Source organism: Ambystoma mexicanum, chromosome 2q (genome assembly GCF_040938575.1).
Source record: "Ambystoma mexicanum isolate Mex_15411 chromosome 2q, UKY_AmexF1_1, whole genome shotgun sequence".
NCBI lineage: Eukaryota > Metazoa > Chordata > Amphibia > Caudata > Ambystomatidae > Ambystoma > Ambystoma mexicanum.
The window spans coordinates 576,935,870-576,959,063 of record NC_090924.1 but is presented as its reverse complement, the minus strand read 5'-3'; the positions used below and the strand labels follow the sequence as shown (position 1 = coordinate 576,959,063).

At 42.1% G+C, this 23,194-nt stretch overlaps 1 protein-coding gene across 2 annotated transcripts in view; it reads right to left on the bottom strand.

Moving 5' to 3' along the window:
* The window catches only part of CRYGN (crystallin gamma N), a 584,616-nt gene that overhangs the window by 485,196 nt on the left and 76,226 nt on the right, over positions 1-23,194 (bottom strand). The window contains exon 2 of one of the 2 annotated variants that reach the window (XM_069646727.1): positions 15,739-15,825. Coding sequence is in view for 1 of the 2 variants with exons in the window: in XM_069646726.1 (XP_069502827.1) it covers positions 15,743-15,751 (9 nt within the window). In the remaining variant the exon portion in view is untranslated. The remainder of the gene's footprint in view (positions 1-15,738; positions 15,826-23,194) is intronic. The other variant, XM_069646726.1, reaches the window with a different exon arrangement.

The window sequence follows — 23,194 nt, the reverse complement described above, 5'->3', positions numbered from 1 at the left end:
TTTTGCAAAAATCTTCCCCAAGAGGTCGAGTAAAGCTAGGGGGCGGTAGTTTCTCGGTTCTTTTGTGGATCGATGCTTGAATATGGGTATTATTGTAGCCTCCTTCCATGTGTTTGGGATTGTTTTTGTATTCTGGATCATCTTGAATATGCTCTCGCATATTGCTCCCCAGACTTCCGGATTCTGTTTGATTACTGTATGTGATAGACCATCTGGTCCTGGGGCTCTGGAAATATTTAGAGTACTTATTGCCTTTTGTAGGTCTTCTGGGTCCCATTCCCATTGCCATGCTATGTTTTTTGTTGTATGGATTTTTTCTTTTGATGACTTGTTGTTTCCATATATCTCTATAAAATATTCTGTCCATCTTGCCTCTGGTACATCAGTGGTCATTGTGCTTTGTATTTGTGTTTGATCATGTAGGAGCATCCATAATTATCTTGTGTTTCTGTTTTTTAGGTTCTGGAGAATCTTCTCTGCGTCATCTTGCATTATTAAGGCTCTGTTGTTCTTTGTTCAATTTCTGTATTCTTGCTTTGCTGCTTTGATTTTGTTATATTTCTCGGCTAGGTTTTGTTTCATTATCAATTTTATTTTTAATATCAATTCCTTTTTTTGTTGTTATTATTTTCTCGTTGTATGTATGAGTATGTTTCTTTGCTAATTGCTTTTCATTTGTTGTATTCTGGCACCTATATGGTAGAAGTAACCATCCATAGTTGATTTTTTTGATTTCCTCTAGTGTTGCGTTATTCTTTATGTTTGGCAGTTCTTCCATTGTTTTTTGTCCGATTCTTATTCTGTTTCTTCCATTATTTATTTCGATTTTTGCTTGCTCTATTTTTTTATTAATCATTTTCTCAGTGTTCTACAATCTTTTCATTATGCAGTGGTCGCTCGTTTCTGTTTTGATGTTTAGGGATTCATTCAGTTCGTCATGTATATCTTTAGTCATGTATATATAATCGATTATGGCAGTGGAGTTGCCTCTTGCCCAAGTTTCCATTTGTCTTCCGGTTGATGTGTCGAGGCTGTCTGATCTTCTCAGGTTCCTGCATCTTAATTTTTTGGTCCAACATTTGGCTCGGGCGTGAGATGGCTTTCCTCTAGTTCTTCTCCTTTTTTTGTCGAATAAGGGAATATTTAAATCGCCACATATTATAAATTCAATCGCATTGTATTTTCCTTTTGTGTTGTCTATTGCCGATAGTACCATGTCTATACATTTCTCATGCGTTATGCTTACTGGATTCCAGTACAGGTTCATTAGTGCCCATATTTGGTACTTCCTGTAATTCCTGGTTGGAGATTCTTTCTCTTTGTTTTCTGTTTTGCATTTGATTATTGTGATTTGTAGCCACGGGTTTAGGTTTTCGGATTCTATTATGTCAATCTTTCGCCCATTTTTGATTATCATTAAGAGTCCAGATGACGGTCGGCCTTTCTTCTTCTGGATTGCTGGGTTCATTATTATTGTATAACCATCTCGTATGGGTTGTTCTGTTATCCATGATTCCTGAATGCAGATTATGTCAGCCGTTATGAGAGTCGGGTTTGTTGTGTTGAATAGATGGCTATTACCCCAGGTATTCCATGAGCATAGTGTGGTGTTGTGTGTATTCTCTTTTGATTGTTATCTTCTTCGGTTGTGAATTTCTTATGTTTCCGTTATTGGTTCGTCTTGATGTTTCCATATTCCATATTTTCGATATAGCTCATGCCGGTTTTGATATTCTTTATTATCTTTTGCTTTTGTCTTGTGTATGTACTCTTCGTTCTCATATTGAATTGGTTTGCTCTCGTAATCATCGGCCTTTTCATGTGTACTTTCATGTCTCCAGCTTGGCTTTGCCATTTGTTTTTTGCTTCCTGTGTTTGGCATTTCTTCGATCAGAGTTAGCTCAAAGCCTAGCTGCTTGAAGATTAGTTTATTATCTATCATTCAGTTCAGTGTTTTTTCAGAATTGAAGTTGATCTTCACTTGGTCCATTGTTGTGTCGTCGCAGAATTCTACTGTTCGTATGTCTTTCATTGTGATTTCGTTCATGTTTGGGATTGCTTGTATCAATCTTAGCACGCTTGTGCGGTTCATTATCAGCTTGTTGCTTTTTGTTGTGGCTCTTTTTAGTTTTATTTTTTTGTCTGCTTTTTCTATTTGTTTGTTTTGTGGGTGGACAAAGGTTGGCAGTTTTATTGCTTTTTCTGTTTGTCCAAGATTGCTTTGTTCTTATCATTGTTGTTTTCATGTCTCCTTGTCGGTGTTAGGTCATTATTCATGTCTGGTGTTGGTTCATCATCATCTTCCCAGTCGACCTTAGATATCTCGCCAAGGGTCATTTCATATCTGGAGCTTTCTTGAGTTTGATCTTCTTCTGGTTGCTCTTCTTCGTATTCGTCCAGCGTGATCATGGAGGCCACTTCAATTTCGATTTGAGCTTCTTCTGATTGATCAATCACGTCTTCCATATACGTTCTTCTAATTCTGAATCTTCACTATTATGGTCTGAGATTTGAGTTTTCTCTTTAGCTTTGGTGTTTCTTAGAAAGGCGCAAGAGCCTCTTTGTGTTCTTTTTTTGCTGGTATCATGTTTCCTTTTGCGAAAATCTCATACATTTCTGGGTCTTTCAATTTAGATTTGGCTCTGTTTTCATTTGTTGTTCTGTTCTTATTTTCTTTCTCTCTGTCTATAAGGTTGATTGTCTTCGTCTCTTTAAGAGGTTCTTCACTCAGGTCAATTAGGATTGCTTCTTCTGATGTGGTCTTGCTTTTTGCTTCTTGCCTTCCAGCTGTCTTTGTTAATTTGGTGTTCTCGGATTTTTCCTGATCTGGTGTCACTTTGGTTGTACTATTGTGATTTGGTATAAGCATCTGTATTGATTTTTCTTTATTTGTTGTTGTCATCATTGTAATTAATGCATGAGTCAAATCTGTTTTTTCCGCTCTGTCGCTGCGTGCAATATCAAATAGCCTTGTTTTCCATAAGTGGCTATTTTGTGCTTCAATTTCAAGCCTCTCCAGGATTTTGTTCATGCATTGTTCAAGATAGCTTTGTTTGGAGTGTATCAAAGCAATGAGAGTTGTTTGATCTTTTATTGATTCTACTAAAGATTCTTGTAGCTTCATGTATGGCAGTAATGATTGTCTTGTGGTTGTTATCAGCATGTTTTGTAGATCTAGCATTGACGTTGGTATTGAGGCTATCGCTTGCTCATTGTGGTGATTACATCTGCATTTGTTGTATCGCGATTCTTGTTTTTGATTTTGTTCCTCTTCAAAATCAGCTTGCCGATCGCTAGTGTTTTGCCGGTTTCTATCTTTGTCTTTGTTTTGTTGTTCATTCAGCGTTAGTACATTTCCTTTTGTCCATTTCGAGTCAAGGTGTCTGGCTCGTTTTTTCTTGCCAGTGGGGGTGTGTTCCCAAATACCTCTCTTCTTCTTTCATGATTCCTCATTAGATTTTCAATTTCAGTTATATCAAGAGACAGTCTTGCGGCTCTAGGATTTGTCTGCTCGTTCTTCTTTGTATCAAGTTGTTGGGAGTGTCTGCGGCTTTCCCACAGAGCTTGCCATTTCTTTTGTGTTTTTGCTGCTTTTTCTTGCTGGGTTAAGTACTTTCTTTCTTTTTCGTCCTTATCATCTCGGGCGGCGGATGGTTTTTGCACGTTCTCTCTTTCATTTCTCTCTTCCTCTTTTTTTGGCTGCATTTTTTTTCCTTGAGCAGGAGCTATTGTGCTATTTAGTTCAGCATTCACGATCTCCTTCGCTGTGAGTCTTGAGTCTCCAGTGATAACCCTCTCACCTTTGCTTATGATTTCAGGCTTCTCTTGTGGTTCTGAGGTATTTCGATTGGTTGCGTTTTGTGTGTCTTCATGCATATCTTCCTTCGGTGTTGGGTTTAGGTGCCCGGTGGTGTTTCTGTCACCTTCATTTTTGGGTCTGGTCAGTGGACTTGTACCTGTTGTTTCGCTTCTTTTCTCGTCGCTTTCTATCCATATCGGGACATCTTTGCTATTGCATTCTCTTGGGGTTGTATTTATGTTTTTTCCGTATGTGTTGATAGTTGCATCTTGTGATTCTGGCGTATCCATTGTCTTTCTTCTGAGTTTCATGTGTGGGGGGTTAATTCTGCGTTTTTCCCGCGCTTTGTTGTGCGTGTCATTGGAGAGTTGTGACTTTGTATTACAGGCTCTCTTGAGCTCGCCGTCGCTAGCAGATTTGCTTCCTTCTTTTTTATCGATGATTTGTGTCGTGGTTTGCTTGTAGGGTACATTGGGTTCTTTTTAAAACACTATGACGCTGGCTGTTTGCTTCAGCAACTCTCTCTCGTATGTGCCTTGTGCTGCGTTGCTTATTAGGGTGGATCAAAGGCTCTTCACCCGCAGTCTCTACCAGTTAGGGGTTTTCAAAGTCTTGCACTTGTGCCAAAGCCGCCAAACAGCCCAACAGCCAGTAACCAGCCCTTCTGTCCTCAGGGCTTACGCCTCAAGGGCGCGGGAGGTATGGTTATGTAGGCTGCTGCTGGTCACGTGATGTGCCTGTATCTGGAAGTGTTGCCGGCTAATTGTGCCGTCTAAAAGCAATAGCGTCCTTTTTGCTTTCCTCGTAGTGATCGCTTCTCAGGTTGCAGGCGAGGAGGGGAGCTGCTCCTTCACGCTGATGGTATTCTGTCACTCTTCTGCTTCTTCAATAGATGAAGAAGGTATTTTTCATGTGCTGCCACAGCCCAACAGCCACTAAGCAGCCTTCTGTCCTCAGGGCTTACGCCGCAAGAGCGCGTGGAGTGTAGCTATGTAGGCTGCTGCTGGTCACGTGATGTGCGTGTATCCGGAAGTGTTGCTGGCTAATTGTTCCATCTAAAAGCAATAGCATCCTTTTCGCCTATTCGCTTTCCTTGTAGTGATCGTGTCTCAGGTTGCAGGCGAGGAGTGGAGCTGCTCCTTCACGCTGGTGGTATTCCGTCACTCCTCTGCTTCTCGGGCGGCTCTGGTTCCCAGGCTCCCAGTACTTTCACTTCCACTTCCATATTTTACAAATACAGCAGCGTCTATCTTTGAGTGGGATCACAAAATTAACGCCAAGAAAAACATATAATAGTAGCTGATTTATACGCAGCCTCAGACGAAAACTCTGCTCTGATGGATTCGAACATTGTCTCAAATATCTCTAAGGTTGAGCAAACTTGTGCACCACGCCTGAGAGATAGGAATAGGTATGAAGTATAGCCAGAGGGGCATAATTATGAATCCAATCCCACTGCTTAACTTTACGTTTAAAAATATACTTTAAAACGTTCTACCTTGTTCCTCTATTAAAGTCTGGGCACCATCCAATGCTCTTGTATAAGTTAGCCGGTAACACATCAAATCCATCTTCCCTGCGGCTATGAGACAAATTCTCCCCTGGCCCTAACAGCGAGAGTAGTTGACATTTTGGCTTTGTATGAATTTTCATTTGCAGTAGTTCCTGTCTGATAAGCAGTGAGACAAGCCCCGACGCCAGCCGAGTGTGTTCAATTGTAGCTGAAGAGCTAAGCCTTAAAATACGCTTCGAGAAGGATCCCTTAATCGAGTCCAGCCTGTGCAGATTCCCCATGGCCAGTGCCTCTAAACCACACAAAACCTTGGGGCAGAGGCACTGTCTGTATTTGGTAATAATTCCCTCCAGAGAAAGGGGGTAATAACACAGCGATCAGCTGTTGCATGCGCAGAGCCTTGACCTTCTTAGCGGCCACTATGTACGTATATGCTCTACTACTACTCATATCCAAGCCTAAATATGGGTATGATGCAATTGAGTCCACCTTCCCAATGCTAGTAGTGAAACTGGGGCACTTCACCCTTTTGGAGGAGACTACCAAGACCTTTGTCTTCCCCATATTGACGCTCAACTCATTTTCCACATAATCTTTCTTATACATCCCCACAACAAGCTAATTCAGCCAGTGGCCTGTCATATAGAATATGCATGTACAAAGGGAGGACTGGGGTGGAGGGCGTGGCTATCCTCGTGTAAATCGATCAGCAGCTCGGAAACGTGGCGGTGTGAAACCTGGGTATGAAGCTATATCTTGGGGTCAGTTGCCTGCTGGAGAGGGCTTTGCATACCCACGCGAGGCCACTGACTGGTTAAGATAGCCAGTTGGATTACACTTGGGAATCGCCACCTATTGCATGTGTACGAACCCATGTCCCCCCTGACAAATTTTGATATCTTCCTGCTTCAGGAGACTTGGTTAGAATGTCCACTGCAGGTGGAGGTTACCACATTTATCAGAATCTGGCCAATAAGGGTCTTAGGGGTAAACCATTCAGGGGTCTTATAGTTGGTGTCAAACTCAATGTTTGCTCCCGCTGGGTGGTGGCATCCTCTGCCGAGGAAAATATGTTGGCAGTGGAGGTGTGGCTGGCAGAGAGCGTGAATGAGTAAAAAATGCTGATTATAAATGTATACATACCTCCTAGTACTAAATTACTGAACGAGATACAATCAGACATTGAAGATTTCCTGTTATTATTTGAAGGGAACTCTGCTGAGTATCTGATCATGCTAGGTGGGGACCTAAATTCCAGGTGTGTGGACAATAAGTTGTGTGCAGCCCACAGGAATGTCACAAAAAAGAGTGTGATGATACAAGGGAAATGTAACCCTAAGGTTAGGCTTTGGGTATCCTTTTTTTTAGGCGGTGGGAATTGTATATGCTAAATGGCAGAACCGAGGGTGATAACCCTGGCAAATTTACCTGGAGTGGGAATGAACATGAGGCTACCTTGTATTATTTCTTCAGAAATAATGCATTGCCTTGTGATGGTCGGAGAGCTTAAGGTAGTTCCCATTGAGTTTAGTGACCATAACATCTTGGCACTTTCTATTATAAGCTCAGTGAGAGTGGTTGTATTGGTATAAAAACTAACCAAGCTGGCAATTGCATTCGCTGGATGGCGAAGCACTTGCATAAAATGGGCATGATGATCTCTGGGCTTAGAGACAAGGGGATTGATGCCTTGGGCTATAAGAGTTGCAATGAGGAATGGGTTAGAACTCTGACCTTTAAATTGGCGCCTGTAGCCAAGCCCCACTGTTGTCATGTAGTAAACCCCAGCACGTATTTCACAGGGCTGTATATGATGCCAAGAGAGAAATGCGTAGAGAATTACACGTGGCTCGTAGACAGAGGCTGTTGGCTCCTGCACTGGCCTCACGTATAAGTTGTGTTAAGAAAAATGATGAAGGATGGCTTAGGAGATGAAGGTTATCCATTCTCAACACGCATTGGCAGAACATGATTGTGGCACTCAGATGTGAGAACCCTAGGAGGTTCTGGGGTATGTTGGCAGAGGCCAAGAGAGGCCGTAAGAAATGAATGCTTAATCCTATACAGGAATTGGAATAGTTGAGGCACGTCAAAAGTTATAGTGGAGACAGTATTCTGGCCTTCTGCCCGGAATACATGATGGGGGGGTGGCCCTTGACCTTTGATGAAGTTGACATTCAAGCTGCAATTCTGAAGCTCAAAAACTCCAGGGCCCCAGGCCCTAATGGCTTGGCCAATGCGGTACCAAAACAGAACCCCGACCAGTGGTCTGCATATAAATGTAATTTGACAAAATATGTGTTGCACAAAGTATCCCGGTATCTTGGAAGCAGTCTGTTCTTGTCCCATTATATAAAAAAGGAGATTGTTTATTGCCGGAGAATTACAAACTGCTGTCATTATTAGACGCAACAGTGAAACTCTTTTCCAACTTTGTCTTGAAGGCGCTTCAGTCCTGGATGGAGGACTCCTGAGTGCTGCAATATATGCAGATGGGTATGCGCCCAGGCTGTTGTACATCGCATAACCTTTGGGGTAAAGCGTACTGCCATGACTGTCCTTCTTCCTAGTGTTCGAATCAGCACGTCGGCTTCCTCAGCAGCCGGCCCGCTGCTCTCAGCAATCACTGGTATACGGGCCAGGTGGAATTTGAAAAGTATATGCTAATGAGACCCCAGCATCTGGAGCCATGTTGTTCAGTATGGTGGGGGCACAGACCAACGTCCGCTCCGACGCTCCACAGGAACCCACACTACAGCATGACTCTTATGAGTGAGTGGGAATCCTTTTTTCCTCACTCACCCATTTTAGTTTTGTACTCGGGTCACCTCTTTTAGGGTTTAATTCGATGGCTGTGGCATCTGTAATTTCATATTGTAGTAGCAGCACCTTATGTGTAGTGCTAATGGAAGCTCCTTTGGTTTTATTTTACTTCCTTGTGAGAACTACTGTTTCCAAGGATAGGAGAGTACTTTTTTATCCTACCTACACTTTGCTTGTGAGACCAGCACCCACCACCTTATGTGGAGTCATGAGGGGATACTTGTGTCTTTTTCACTTCTCCGGTAACTTTTTAGGTACAGTAACAAATCCATCGGAGTGGCTTGTGGCAGTGGATACCTTTTCTACCAGTTTTCTGAAACTTAAAACACAAGGTGCATTCAGAGCACTCTTATGTATAATGATTGAACTGAATACTCCTGGGATGCTCTCTCAGTGTGGATTTCCAAGTTTTGTTTATTTACTAGTTTAGTTTCTCCCTGGGAACCCCCAAACCCTCTGTGGCTCATTACAACCCAGGCGTTAAGGGTTTAACGGCGCCATAGCTTTTAGCAGGCGTTAAAATGCAAGGCGCTAAGCCGCCTTGGTGCTAATTACGGCACCGTAATTTACGGTGCCGTAATTAGCGCCTTCCCCACTCCCATTATGCCCTATGGGGCAAAAATGGGAATGGGGAAGGGTAAATGGGGATTGGGGATTTACCGCCCCGCCAAGCTTGGAATGGGGCGGTAAATCCGCCATCCACCATGGCGTTAACGTAAATTACGCCTTGGCGGTATAGTTGAAAACTTACCGCCAAGGTTGTAATGAGGGCAGTCTTAGGATAAAATAGTTACTTTGTAATGTCATCCACTAACATCTTGAATTTTGCACTGGCCCCATTGTTTCTCTGTACTGAAAGCCTGACTGTACCTAGCTTCATTGAAATGGGTCTGTCATCTCTCACAGTAATGGTAGAAGAGTTTTTTAAACCCACCACAATATTATTGGTGGTTGGTAAGCATGCCCTATAAGATCATGGCCCTCATTCCTAGTTTGCCAGTCCGGAAACGATGGTGCTGGTAAGACTACCAGCACCGTCGTTTCCGGACCGGCAAACTACAAGTCTAGGGGCGGGTGCCGTACCGCCCGCCAGGGCCGGAGCCGTAATGAGGGCCGGACCCGTAATGAGGGCCCATGACGATTATCTTCTAAGTAGCAAAAAGCAAGCTTTTCTGCCAATTTGAAGACCTAGTTCTGAACTGAAGGCATCTCCCAGGAATGTTTACTCAATGGCAATGCAACATGTGCGTCTTGTTAACTAAAATTGCCTATTCTACTTGTGTTCAACTGATATTCAGCTGTGAACACGTGTAAGTGTTTTTAATTTGTAACCATTGTGTTAAGAGATTGTAGTGAATTACGTTAAAATTAGGTATTTAACGGTTACTGAAACTCCCCACTGAAACACTTTAGACTCAATGGACTTCACAAAGGAAGATATTGTGATGCGAAAGAAAGCGTTTGGTCTGGACATCACAGAACAAATGCACCAAATAGTGTAAATGCTTTCAGCTTGTTCTTGAAGTCCAAGTATTTCCTAACTCTCTTTGGAGTTTGGGGGACACAGTAGCCTTTCAGGGGGGGGTGGGGGGTTGGGGGTAGGGAGTTGAACAGAGTTTCCATCCAGACACATTGGGCTGTCTTGGGGGATATATTGGCGCTGTATTTATCGGTGCCTTTGTGGGTAAGGAAGAAGCCTCAAAATGTAACTCGTCAAGCACGTGGAACTGGTGTATTGTCCTCAGTTTGGGCATTAGATATGCAGACAACCCGCTCAGCCCAATCTAATTTTTTCCTGTGGAATCTATTGTTCTCTTCAAATCTCTGGATCATTAGTGTATTATGTTTTTTAAGACTTGTCTGCTTCTGTACACAAACCCTAGTAAAAGTTAGAAAACAACTCTCATATTTGGAAAGGTTGCATGATTTAACATATTGTATAATTCTCATGTTCCTCTGATAAAATGCGACACCACATCCTCAGAATCTAGAGCTTTCTGTGTTACTTTATTTCACAGCACTGAGCCCTTCTCTGAGACCGTGGGTTGTGAGGGGTCAGGCGGGGGCATAAAATTGTCTCAGGCACAAACAAAAATTTGGCGCACTGCTAGCTGCAAATGGCAATTCATTTCTTTTGTGGCAGAATGAATAGTACCCAAGGGGGAGTTTTTTGATAAAATGTGATGCAAATTGTGCATTTTAAAAAATATGTATTCAGCAACACTGGCCAAAACTATTAGCCGCATAGTGAAGTAAGTTATCAAACTGGCCCACATTGGCGAAAGAAGTGACCGAATTGGGCCAGAAAACTGGCCCACACAAGCATTTTGCTTTTTTGGATCGGCCATTGCCCTATTGCCGCTAGGCCAGTCCGAGTCTGGATGTAAGTTACATTTGCAGTGCCTGTGCCTTGAACAAGCTGCCTAAAATGGAAGACAGATTGAAACGGCGCAGATGAGAGAGCACTTGGAATACATAATGTGATTGAGGGCTTATACAAGCTCAGTGCTTTGTCGGAAATCGTTCGTATTGGGGAATTAAGTGTCCTCCAAATTCTCTCCTTTACATATAATGTGGGCGATGGAGTGGGAGCGAGCGCCGGCGTTGGCAAATAGAGGCTAGGCATGCTTCTAAAACATTGCCCGCCTGTAATGTTTTATCTTGATCCTTCCGAGATGACAGGCATACCAATTTCAAATAAAGCTCGTGTTCTTTTAAAACGAGTGCTAATAAATAACAGGTCCTCCACAGTCTACAAAGCATATTTACGCCACAAACATGCAAGTCTTAGCAGTGCACGATTTATGGAGAAAGAAAAGCCTATTAAAAGTACATCTTCCTTAATCAGGCTGCGTAAATCTTTACCGACGTCGGTCTCAACCCTCTGTGTTGTATCCTAAACGCCAATAAGCGTTCATCTTCCCGGCGTCGGAGCTGCGTGGTTGTCTTTGTGTAGAAATGCCGCTGGACATGTTTTATTGTTTGGCGCCTCTTCCGTAAGTGCTGCCATTCTTAAAGGTTCACCAGCACCCTATTGTAGCAATTGCTGATCACCCTGCAGCTTAAACGCAGGCGATGAAGGTACCTCGCGCCTGAAATATTTGCACAGATTTTAGATTAATAATGCTAATCGTTTTGCACATACAACTGCCTCACACATAAGAGCACATGTGAGAAAATCCAATTCTGTCCAGAAGACGAGCAGGTGGTAGAGGAAAAGTCTTCTGTGCGCTATGCAGAAACCTTGACCAAATATTGGATCAGAGGAATACAGATCATAAAGATCAACAGGCTAAGGAGATAGAACACCTCGTTTGACTCTGGTAGCATAGGCGGGAGGCTTGCTATCCTCCACAGAGAGGTGGCGGCAGTGGAAGAGTAAGCTATTAAATAATGCAAGAGAAAACACACCGTAAATACAGGCTGAGTATATACTTACAGACAGCCTAGATATCAGATAACTGTACTGCAGGAGGGAGATTGAAATGGGCCATTCGTTTAGGAAAATTAAAAACAAAAAAGTAATTCAAATGAAGAGGACCAGTTTCTAGGGACAAAGGTCATGTTGGGTGGTTAGGATAGCTAGGCTTTGGAGGAATGACACCTAGTTACCAGGTTATCTACCTTAGTACTTGATTGGTTGCTCAACACTGCAAAGCTGATCTGCTTGCCACTTTGCATGGGCTTCAGGTTGGTTTAATAGCTTTGAGTTGATATCCATCATATTGGTTGACCGGCGTGTGCCTTTGAGCATGGCTCGATGACTTGACTTTTCTTGCTCACTGTAGTGATGTCTTTGAGTCAGGGAGGCTCGATTCTCTAAAGGCTCGAGCCTCGATTCGTCTTCTTTTTCAGTCAGTTTGACAGGGTGAAATGGGTTAGGAGGCTCTGTCATTGATTATCTGCATTAACCTACTGGTTTGATGGGGAGCAGGTACAAGTGGATCTAGGTCACCTGGCCTAAGCCTCCCTCACCTTGCGCCTTCCAAGTTGTCGCTCTTTTTTCCCCACTCAGCAAGCCCCGCCCACTTGGTGCCTACCTGGTTGCCACCCTTTTTCCCTACTTAAGGAGCCCTTCAGCCTCTTTTCCTCTGCAGATGGGGAGCAGGTGCAAGTGGATCTAGGTCCCCTGGACTAAGCCCCACCCACCTGGGGCCTTCCAGGTTGTCGCTCTTATCCCCCGCTCAGCAAGCCCCATCCACCTGGTGCCTTCCTGGTTGCCGCTCTTTTTCCCTACTTAATGAGCCCTCCAGTCTCTTTTACTTTACAGATGGGGAGCAGGTGCAAGTGGATCTCGGTCACCTGGCCTAAGCCTCGCCCACCTGGTGCCTTCCAGGTTGCTGCTCTTTTTCCCCACTTAGCAAGCTCTGCCCACTTGGTGCCTTCCTGGTTGCCTCTCTTTTTCCCTATTTAAGGAGCCCTCCAGCCTCTTTTCCTTTGCAGATGGGGAGAAGGTGCAAGTGGATCTAGGCCACCTGGCCTAGGCACCCCCACCTTCTTAGCCCTGCCTCTTCCTTCCTGCTCTTAACTCTTAGATCAATGGCATCTCTTGCCCGGGTGTCCATAGTGAAGGGCAGACGAAGAAAATGGCAATTCCTGTTTGGACCTGTTCGAACCAGGAGGACCCAGGCCCCAAACCCCTGCTCTGACAGCAGGTAAGCATGCACCAACATGTGTTTACTCCTTCTGTCCCCACAGGCCATCCCCACCCCCTTTTGTCCCCCTGTGATGTTCCCTTGTGCCCTCCTCCCTTCTCGCACACAGGTGTTGCCTGTTTTGCTTGATTCTTCTACCCTGCTCCCCCTCCTCCCCTGCTCCCCCTCCAGCCTACTTCTGCAGGAGTCTATCCTGATACATTCTGGTTTCAACATCACTGTCTTGTGGCCAATGCTGGATTTGACTTTTATGGACTTCATTGATTCAGGGTGCGTCACCCTTTCTCAACTCTCATGCTGGACTTCTTTTGCATCTTGTACTCATGGTGGTCCTGAATCATGCTGTTACCATCTTGTATCCTGGCTTGCAACATTAAATGCTACTACTGACTTCTGCAATTGTATTCACTCTCCCCTTTTCCACTCTTTTTGCCTGCTTACTCTCTGTTCTCTCCTCCTCTCCCTTTCTCCCTTTTCCTATCTCCTCACCTCCTCCCCTTACTTTCTTCTATGCACTTACCTCTAGCAGAATTGTCCCTGGACCTAGTATTATAGCAACCTTGCCTGTCTCCCCCCCCCCTCCTCTTGCTTGTCCCCACCCCAGCACGATCTGAAATGTTGTCAGGCCTAGTATGATAGTCACTTGTTAAGTTCCTCCCCTCCCTTTTCGAACCCCTCTCCCTCACCTTTTGTTTTTCTCTGGCTCTCACAGAAATGTTGTCATGCCTAGTACGGTAGTCGCCTGTCTGTTTTCATTTTCATCCCACTCCCCCCCGCCCCTTCCTTATCTATGTCTTAGCTCTTGTACTATCTGAAATGTCGTTAGGCCGAGTACGATAGTTAATTTCACATCCTTACTGTTCATGGCCTGTAAGAATGTCATTGTATTTTCGCTTGGTCCCTCCCTTGCCTTAAAGAGCTTTGAAACACATTGTGTATAGGCGCTATATAAATAGACTATTATATCATATCATGGCTGCCCAATGAAGTTTCGACATAGCTTGATGTCGGCTCAAAACCCTGTTTGACTGCTGAGCAACAGAAGCTGTTAAAAAGTAATATTTCTGGCCTTTGGGAAAGTGGATATTTCCTTCCACAGAACCACACAAACTGAAGCCTGCCTATGTCTTCTCACAAAGAATGAAGTTAAATGAAGCCCCTCATGGCACACAAACTTCCTCTGGTTATAGATGTCCTTTTTCCAGACCTCCGCAGCAGGCAAGCTCCTAGCTGTTCAAGTAGATGCCCCTTCTGTTTCACAAGCATGTTAAGGGAAGGGTATTGAACAGTCAACAACAAAGCTGGGCTCTACCTCTCCATTTATACCGGGGCTTGGTGGCTTCAAATCCCCTCATGGGATCCAATGGGGTCATCCCCCTTTTAGAGCATCCACCCTCTTTTGAAACAATTCCTACAGTGCTTTGTTCTTGCTGGAGTCATTCGGTGGCAGATGCTGTGCGTGCCAGGAGTTCCAACATGGATGAAGGGAATTTTCCTGTTCCTGAGCTTCCATACTACCTTAATGCCACCCATTCATTGCCTCCCCAAGAAAAAAGGGTCCTCACTGCAATTCGCGTATCTTGCTCAAACACACACTGTTAAACAGGCTCAAACAGTCTGTTTTGGGTTTAGCCCAACCTTTGGCAGTCCCCTGACATCCTTATGAATTGTGAAAATGTCGGTTGGAAGCAAAACAATGCAGCTGGTGTTAATCCTGAAATCGGGAATCCTTACTGAGTCTGTGATTCTCATCTCAGGACCAGTCATTAAATGGAAATGTTGGTACATTCATTTAACTTAAATCTAATATTGCTGTTTCTATTTATACCATAGCATAACTCATTGGGGATATGTTGCTTTACATTTAAGCATACCTCGTATCCAGGTTTTGGGCTACTAGGGAAATGTTACCAAGTATGACAGGACATTGTGAGATTGCAATGAGTTTCAAAATGATGCCTTATGAAATTGGGTAAATCGGCATTGCTGCCAGGTAGGTCTGGGCTTAAGCCTTTCTTGGCTAATATTTAAGTTTCCATGACACTTATCTTTGGGTACTGATAAAGTCAGAGCTGCCATTAGGCATCTGTACACCATATTCCTAGTGCCAATGGGGCATGAGTGGACAAATACATGGGGAAACTGCTGTACAGTTATGCAAGTGCACATTTTCATGCTGCATGCAATACTGTGTCTGTAAGGGTGCAAGTTCGTCTACCAAGGAGGGTAGCTCAGGGGCAACGTGCTCGCCTTGGAAGCACGATGGCACGTAGCAACACAGGTTCGATCCCTAGGTCCGCGCTTAGAAACCTCTGGGTATTAAGCACGTTATAAATAACCAATCATATCAGCGGCTGATATGTATGTATTTGTGGCTTTTGCACACCAGGTATAATAATACTTGTAATATACAGATGGTAGTGATTCAGTAACTTGTTTTTGATCCAGTGCAGTTGTAACCACTAACACATTTTTTTAACTAAAACACACGTGCAAAAAGTGTGCCTGTTTATTAAAGCAAACACTTTCTTGCTGAAAGCACCTTCAGTTTATTTTTACAAATAGAAAAACCTCAGTAGAGTACATCTTTGGTAATGGCACTCTGTCAAAGTATCCATCTTTTAACAAGTTAGCAAAGGTAGCCAAACATATTAACAGTCTTTGTCCAGACTTCTTTCAGAAGACAGTTTATTGTAGATATTCAGTCGTGATTGAGAGCCATGCAACCTCTGTATAGAAACTGATAGAACACTTCAATTAAATCTTTTGGAAATATCTCATGCAGCATAATATGCAGAAGCCTCCCGAGCACAAAGCCTGAGGTGCTTTGACTCTGAGCTCAGTTCCAGAAACAATGCCGTCAATGCAATGAAAAACAACAGGCAATTGGACCAACCTTCACTCTGACCATACACTCCACTGCAAGCTGTCAATTGGCATCAACTTACCTACCCCTGCCATCTCTTTTGGCCAGAATTAGACAGTGTACTCTGTAACAATTTAAGAAGCCTTCTGAACATACTCTGGGAAGGAACCTATGAACAGAGAGGTTAATCAATGCACAATATGCAGAAATAATGTCTAATATTCATGACCCACACAAAGTTATTAAACAATAAACTTTCACACAACACACTGATTAAGAGTGTGTTGAACACATAACAGTGGCAAACCAATAGAAAAACATGATTTGTAATTTAAAAGCAGTGGTTATCATTGTCAGAATTATTATGGATTATTATCTTTACTCTCGCTAAGTGTCATCCTCTCATTTATCATCCCCTGGTATACAATCCCACCACACAATTCCCAAACAAGAAGCAGGCTGTATTCAGTTATGACACTGTAACCTATTTAAATACTCCAAACCAAAGGTGGTCCAGTGATTTTATGCTGTACTGAGGAAGTCAACAACAACAAAAAAGAGACTATGGGCTAGTTTCAAGACACAAGGGTTCTGCCCATTGAGCAAACAAGGACATCAAAACCTGAGAACCAATATGTCATTTCTCCTTAGAACCTCCTCTCACAAAACACCTCTCTTTTTATTCTTTCAGAAAGAGATCACCCAGACCATGAACCAAATAGGTACTGGGTAGCACACAGATATAATCTTAAAACAATTTTTATTTTATATATATCTCAATACAAACTTCAATTCACATGTATATCTCTAAAACACCGTTTTTCACAGCCTGGTGTTGTTAAAAACAGTCATAACATCAAGTAGACAAACATCCAAAAAATACATATTTATACCTGTACTACAAGTCGATATTTTAAAGTAGTTGATACAACCTTAGTGGTTAATTGGCCACTTGTGGTAGAACGACCTTGTAGTACAAATAGTGCAAAAAGTGCAAAGTGCAAAATGTTCACATTAATATCTCAGAAGCAATTTAAACAAAAACAATTGAAGTGTAAACACTTCATTTTTTTCTAATGTATAATGGAACCCTTAACCTCAAGCAAGGGACCTTCTAGACCCTTATATTAGGATATATTAACATATTCCTTTCTTCCGAAAGGTCTCTCATACTCAGTTGCTCTATTGTTGTAGCACTGTTATTAAATCACAGTGCTCCTTACCCAACATGTTTCGTCCTATGGGAGCAGTTTTTTACACTAACTATGAGAATTTCATCAGGGGAACCAACGTGATCCCACTACAAATTTAAAATTAATGGACTCTTACAAATTTAGTCCCAATTGATATTAGTAATCTACAGACCCGGTCTATAGCAAAACATTGTGACTCCTTCAATCCTATTTACAAGTGAGGTTCTTGAATCAATTCACATTGGATTCTTGAGAGAAGGTGTGTGGCACACATCATGCTGGGAGGGGGAAAAAAGAGAGAGAAGAAAAAAAGGAAAAAGGAGAGAATAGTAGCCATTAACACGTTATGTTACAATTAGAAGCTACTGAAAAGTTTCAAAAGCATGTTATTATGCTTTCTACACACTTACCAGGCGTAGGTTGATTTATTTATTCTGTGCCTGGGAATATTCAGGTGTCCATTCACTGGACTCTGCCCTGTAAACAACGCCACAAAGACCTTATTATGGACACACCACATGTGTCAGCTAACAACTCATCAGAGACTCCCTCACATTATTCTACAGGGCTAATGCAGTTGTTAACTATTCACTTTGGCGTATGCTAATCAATTATCAGAAAAGCATATACTTAAATGTTTCAACTGAGAATATATTTAACCATAGATCATGGATTATGCTCTTTTTACACGAATTGTAAGAATTACCTTGTGTCCTTAAAAAGTAGACATCCAAGGTAGTGGGGGTCTAATCTTGCCGTGTATCCATTCTGTTAAATCAGGATGTCAATCACACTCGTGCAACGCCTTAGCCCTGTTAGCCGGCTGTGTTGGGTTCCAGCGTTCAGCGTCGCTGTAATAAACCAAAACGGAAGGAAATCAGATGTAGTAGACTTCTAACAGCAACGTATCTAATCGGAAACATCTCTAGTGCTCTGTTTGTACTCACCTTTGTTGAGCCTGGTCTGGTCGTCTGATTGCGATCGTCTGCCTGCCTCTATACCTCAGGTCCCGGAGCCTGCTTTACCTTTGCGAGGATCAGCCATTAAATAGTGTTCATTGTTGAGTTTCTAAGTCACGTGATCTGACGTTGCACAGTGGTGTGAACGCCATCCACGGCCCGAAATCCAGGGCGCACATCCAATCACCAGCGCCCGGCAATGCACCGCGACCACGCCAATTCACAGCGACTCCCCTGGCCAAAAAATGACCGAACAATGAACGGGGCAAGCCACAAGCAAGTCGGGACGTCTCCGGCACCAATTCCCCCACTTCTGTAAGTAAACAGAAATCCGAGTATTTCGGAGAGGAAAAATCCATAATTGGTATGAACATGTATTGCAACAAAAACTCTAGAGGGAACATTACGAGTACGGGATTTACTTCGTAGTTTAGCCTATACGGCATTAAGCGGACAAAAACATATTTCAGATCAGGTTGATTATACCTCATTAGAACCTCAAAAAAGGACTCAAATCTTACTCATGATTGTGCCTTTATCCCGCCATCACATAGAGCAAAGCTTGCATCCATCATTGGTATATTGCTCTCAGTTCCAAATGGCACTAAGCAATGCAGGCAATTTACCAGGGGTATAGACATAATTAAGTCTGATACATTTGATACATTTGATCACTGCGTGTGTTATCAAGGATTGTTTTAGCAACATCTTGACCAGTCAACCTGTTCATTAAGGCCCACCTCAGATGAATTGGTTAGAAAAATCAACCATTGTTCCCTACTGAAAAGTTTCCTATTTACATTCGGCACAGAAGTGGTATTTTTCACTTGGATCAAAACTGTCCAATGCAATGCGTCATGACCATGGTCCATAGAGAGGAAATGTCCAACCATTGGAGCTGTGATTACCTTGTTTTTGATATTGCTACGGTGTTCACTAATCCTTATCTTCACTTTGCGCTCTGTCATACCTATATAGATTTTAGGACAGGGACACCAAATAGCATAGACTACATGTGATAAATTACAGTTGGTAAAATGTTTTTGTGACCATGGTTTGGTCAAGCCAATATCCTCCTCCGTTGTTCTAGTCGTGAATTGACAGTTCACACAACATCTGCAGGGCGAGTGCCCTTTAGTCACAGGAAGACCCCAACTTTCCGTAATCTTTTGTTGTCTCGGGGGTCGTATGGAAATATAATTTTTTGTCAAGAGTTCTCTCAAGTTAGAGGTACGTTTGAAGGCACCAAGTGGTTTTTCCAAGGGACATTCTCCTCTTTGTAAAATGTGCCAATTTCTTTTGATGATTCCTATTATTTTATTGGACTTTGGAGAAATAATACTCACAAGCACCAACTTGGAATTACTGGGTTCTTTGTTCTTATATTCCAAAAGTGCTTCCCAATTATTATGTCTAGATCTTTTCAGTGCTCTCTTTACAATCTTTTTCGGATATTTCCTAGCAAGTAGTTTAGTGCGGAGTGTTTCAGCTTCTGACAGAAAGGTACTAGTCTATGTACTATTTTGTTTAAGGCGTAAAAATTGCCCAAGTGGCAAGTTCTCCCTCGTATGGCGGGGGTGAAAGCTGTCAAAACACAACAGTGCATTCCTGTCTGTTGTTTTGTGGAAAGTCTGGACTTGAAGTGTATTCTTTTCAATATTCACACTGATAGTAATGTCTAAATAGTTTACTTTGGTATTGTCACAAGTAGAAGTAAATTTCAGAAATGGGTTCTGTGTATTGATCCATTCCATAAACAATACAAAAGAAGATTTTGTTCCATCCCAAATCATTAGAATGTCGTCTATAAAACTTCTCCATAAGGAGATGTGGTCAAAGAAAGGATTGGTTTCATGGTAAATGATCTGGGTTTCAAAATACTCTACATACAGTTTAGCTGCAGTTGGCGCCAACGATGAACCCATTGCTGTTCCATGGATTTGATGATACAGATCTTGATTAAACATAAAGTAATTCTCGGTAAGCGCCATCTCTGCGCACCACAAGATGAAGCTATTGGGGGTAATACTGAGGAAGTCAGCACAAACAATACATATATATATCTATGAGCAGCTTGTTTACAGAAATAAACCTCACTTGGCACCAATGCACACGCACATACACACAGACACATTCATTGCATAAACCAAGTTAATATATTTCTGAATACTTCTAATATTCACAGGGCAAAGTAACTTCTAGGCAGCGTAATATTATTCTATCTGTACATTGTCACTTATAGGCAAGTGTCTTTAAATACATTGCACACCATATACATACAAATTAAATTTCTTTAATACATTGTCAGATACTACAAAACACTTTCTTTTCTCCAATATCCAAAACAAGTATTGGCATCAGAGAAACGTTACATAGAAAAATACATAGATATTTCCCTTTAGTCATGTGTTCTCATGGACAATGATTAAGAGATTGATTGGTAACAAGTACATGCACAATCTATAAGTTTGAGTTTAAGGAAGCTGTGCTATCAACTTCTAGTACACATAGTACTGATTTAGCTACAAAATTATGATTTTCTGAAAGGGCAACTTTCCTCCCAATTCTCTTCAATGATTTGAATAATCTAATTTGAGATCATCTTGCTTCAACACAATGCCATTGGTGAAATGTTACTGTTCATTTGAAATTGCATTATTTTCCATGGACATTGAATTGGTTCAGCTAAACTCCCTTCCATCCCAAAATAACATTTTAAATATCTATGGCTTCCACAGGTCACAAGTTATCAATCCATTGTGTAAATGTGGAAGTTGTACACCATTCCACAAATCCAGTGTCAGACTACACCTGTGAAAACACGCAGGGTTAAAATTACTCAGCTTTAATTTACAAAATACTGCTTTATCTCTATCTGCAGAAATGCTAAATGTTCCCAAGTAAATGCAATCTCACTTGGTTTTCAATACAGGGATAAGGCAACATGCATTTCCCACTTTACATGTTAAAACATTCCATTTGGAATGAGCACCTCTGGTGGGTTCTCCCCAAAGTTCCATGGATTTAGCAGGGCATGATTCTCGAGGGCACATAACTATTTGCATTGGGGAATTTGTATGCTCACTTTGGATAATTATTTTAAGTCGCAGTGCCAGCACAACTCTGGGTTTCCTGGAAAATCTTCCCAATCAGCTAGGCCCATCTCATCTCTGTTTCATCCATCTCTAGGAAATCTGGTCTGACTCAGAGAAATCTGCTTCAGGCTTCCTCTTGGATAAGGCCCTTTCACATCCAGATATTATCTGAACACAGTACTCACCAATTTGGACAGAAGTTCCCCTTTTGGTAGCCTTCAGAATCTAAGCTCTCCCTCACTTCATGTGGGTTTCTGCATATATACCCTCTCATTTTCCCACATTATGTCATACTTGACATCACTCTTTTTAATTGGTCAAGTATTCCCATTGGCTTGCTTAACAGGCTGAACTACCAGAAAGTACACACCTTCTTTTAATAGGTCAGAATGATTTCAATATGTAACAGGGGGTGTGTTATGAATAATGTGGACTCAAAATCATACTGACAGGTACCTCTCCCATCAATGAAACATGTATTTCATATTCACCTCTTCCTCACAAATTCAGGGACATATCACTTGAGCTTCTAAGATTTGATCAATTATTGATATACATACACATGCTATATTTAGTCTAGTTGTGAAACATTGGGTCTGGAAAACTGACATGTATGTCATGTGATCAGTTTAGATGACCACAGTTGAGGCCCTACTGGGATGTATTTCAATGCATGTTTACGAATATTTCTCTTGAGATGATCCCATGTAGGTGAGGCAGCCCATTAATCAGAGGCCTTGAGTTTCCCTATGTAGGATGCCGATAGAGCAGTACTAATACCGTTACTGCTAGCAGTAGTTTTCTTTTTTTAATATGACTATGGGTTTTAATTATTGCCGACTATGATGTCCAAAAGGCTTCATTGGTGACTGGTAATTCAACAACACCATTAACACTATTGTAAGTGGATATAATACCTCCATTGACAAGCAGGCAGATTTTCTGCACATTGATATCAGAAGCCATAATCACGCAGAAAGGTAAAATGTATGGTATTAAAGAATACAACCGTTTTTACCATTACCACCACAGTTGTGATGAGGCTCTGAAAGTCAAATTAATCTCAGTTGTTTGCTGTACCTCAGGCACACCATATCGAAGGAATGGTAGTTGAATGGGAACAGTTACAATTGTGCCATAAACATTTGTTTAGATGGTAATTGGACCTTACATTATTTCATCCCTTGAATCTTACTTTGGATGATGCCTTTAGCCTTGCCTTATGTGATCAATTGAATCACACTGTGGGTAACTATTACCAACCATAGATGGTCTCAAAACCTACACTGCAGGTAATCCTTATATTCCCTCAACCATCACACCAGAAGATTTCTGAGATCATATTACATGATCCATTGTAGTTAACACTGGATGATCTAGGAAGCTAATTATCGACTTTTCCTTGAACTTCTGAATGACCAATTATACGCTACTATCAATGATTCAGTGCTTTACTCCAGATGATCATTTTATAGCATAGGTGATATGTGAATATCAGGGTTTGTATGACAGACACTGGTGCATAGCATCTGGTTGAGCTGTACCTGCTTACACATGAGACCATGTGCACAATGGCTTTAATAGCGGGCCCGTTGTTAGCATGCTGGGCTGCTTGCGGGACCCGCTAAGGCCGCCTGGTAAAACCAAGTGTCCTTAGCGGGTCCTGCGTGCAGAACTCGTAATGAGGCGATAAGGGGTTGATGGCTCCGGTACCTTTACTGGAGCCGTTAACCCCTTACTGCTAGGGTCGGAATGACCCCCAATGATATGATTACATCACACAAGGAACAGAATACAACTCTCGTTGTAACTTTATTTAACTGCCCCAATTGATACTGGCTGACCTCTCCCCCCGTCCCTTTTGCTCTGTGAAAATTCCTGTACTACAGGGACCCTCTACTAGAAACTTAGAGGCTTTTTGAAGTTTGTGAAGGACCAAAATAAGTGTAAAATCATTGCCGGCAAGGTTTACGACAGGGTTTGCATGTGTTTTGCACACCATTGGATTTTTGCAGTTGTTACAGGCCAAGTGGGGAAATACAACAGCATGACTTTTTCTGCCTGCCTTTTTTTACTAGAAAACCAATTGATTCTTATGGAATGTACCTGCTTTTCTACATGGTAAAAGTAAGTAGACTCCATAGGCATCTATTGCAAACGTTGTTTTCAATGTTTAAATAACACCTATTTTTTACACTGCCTCTTCCAATTGTGGAAAATTGCCTGGGTGTCTCGTCCATGCGATTACACATTTTTGCAAAATTAACATCTTAGACTTTTTAATTATTGCA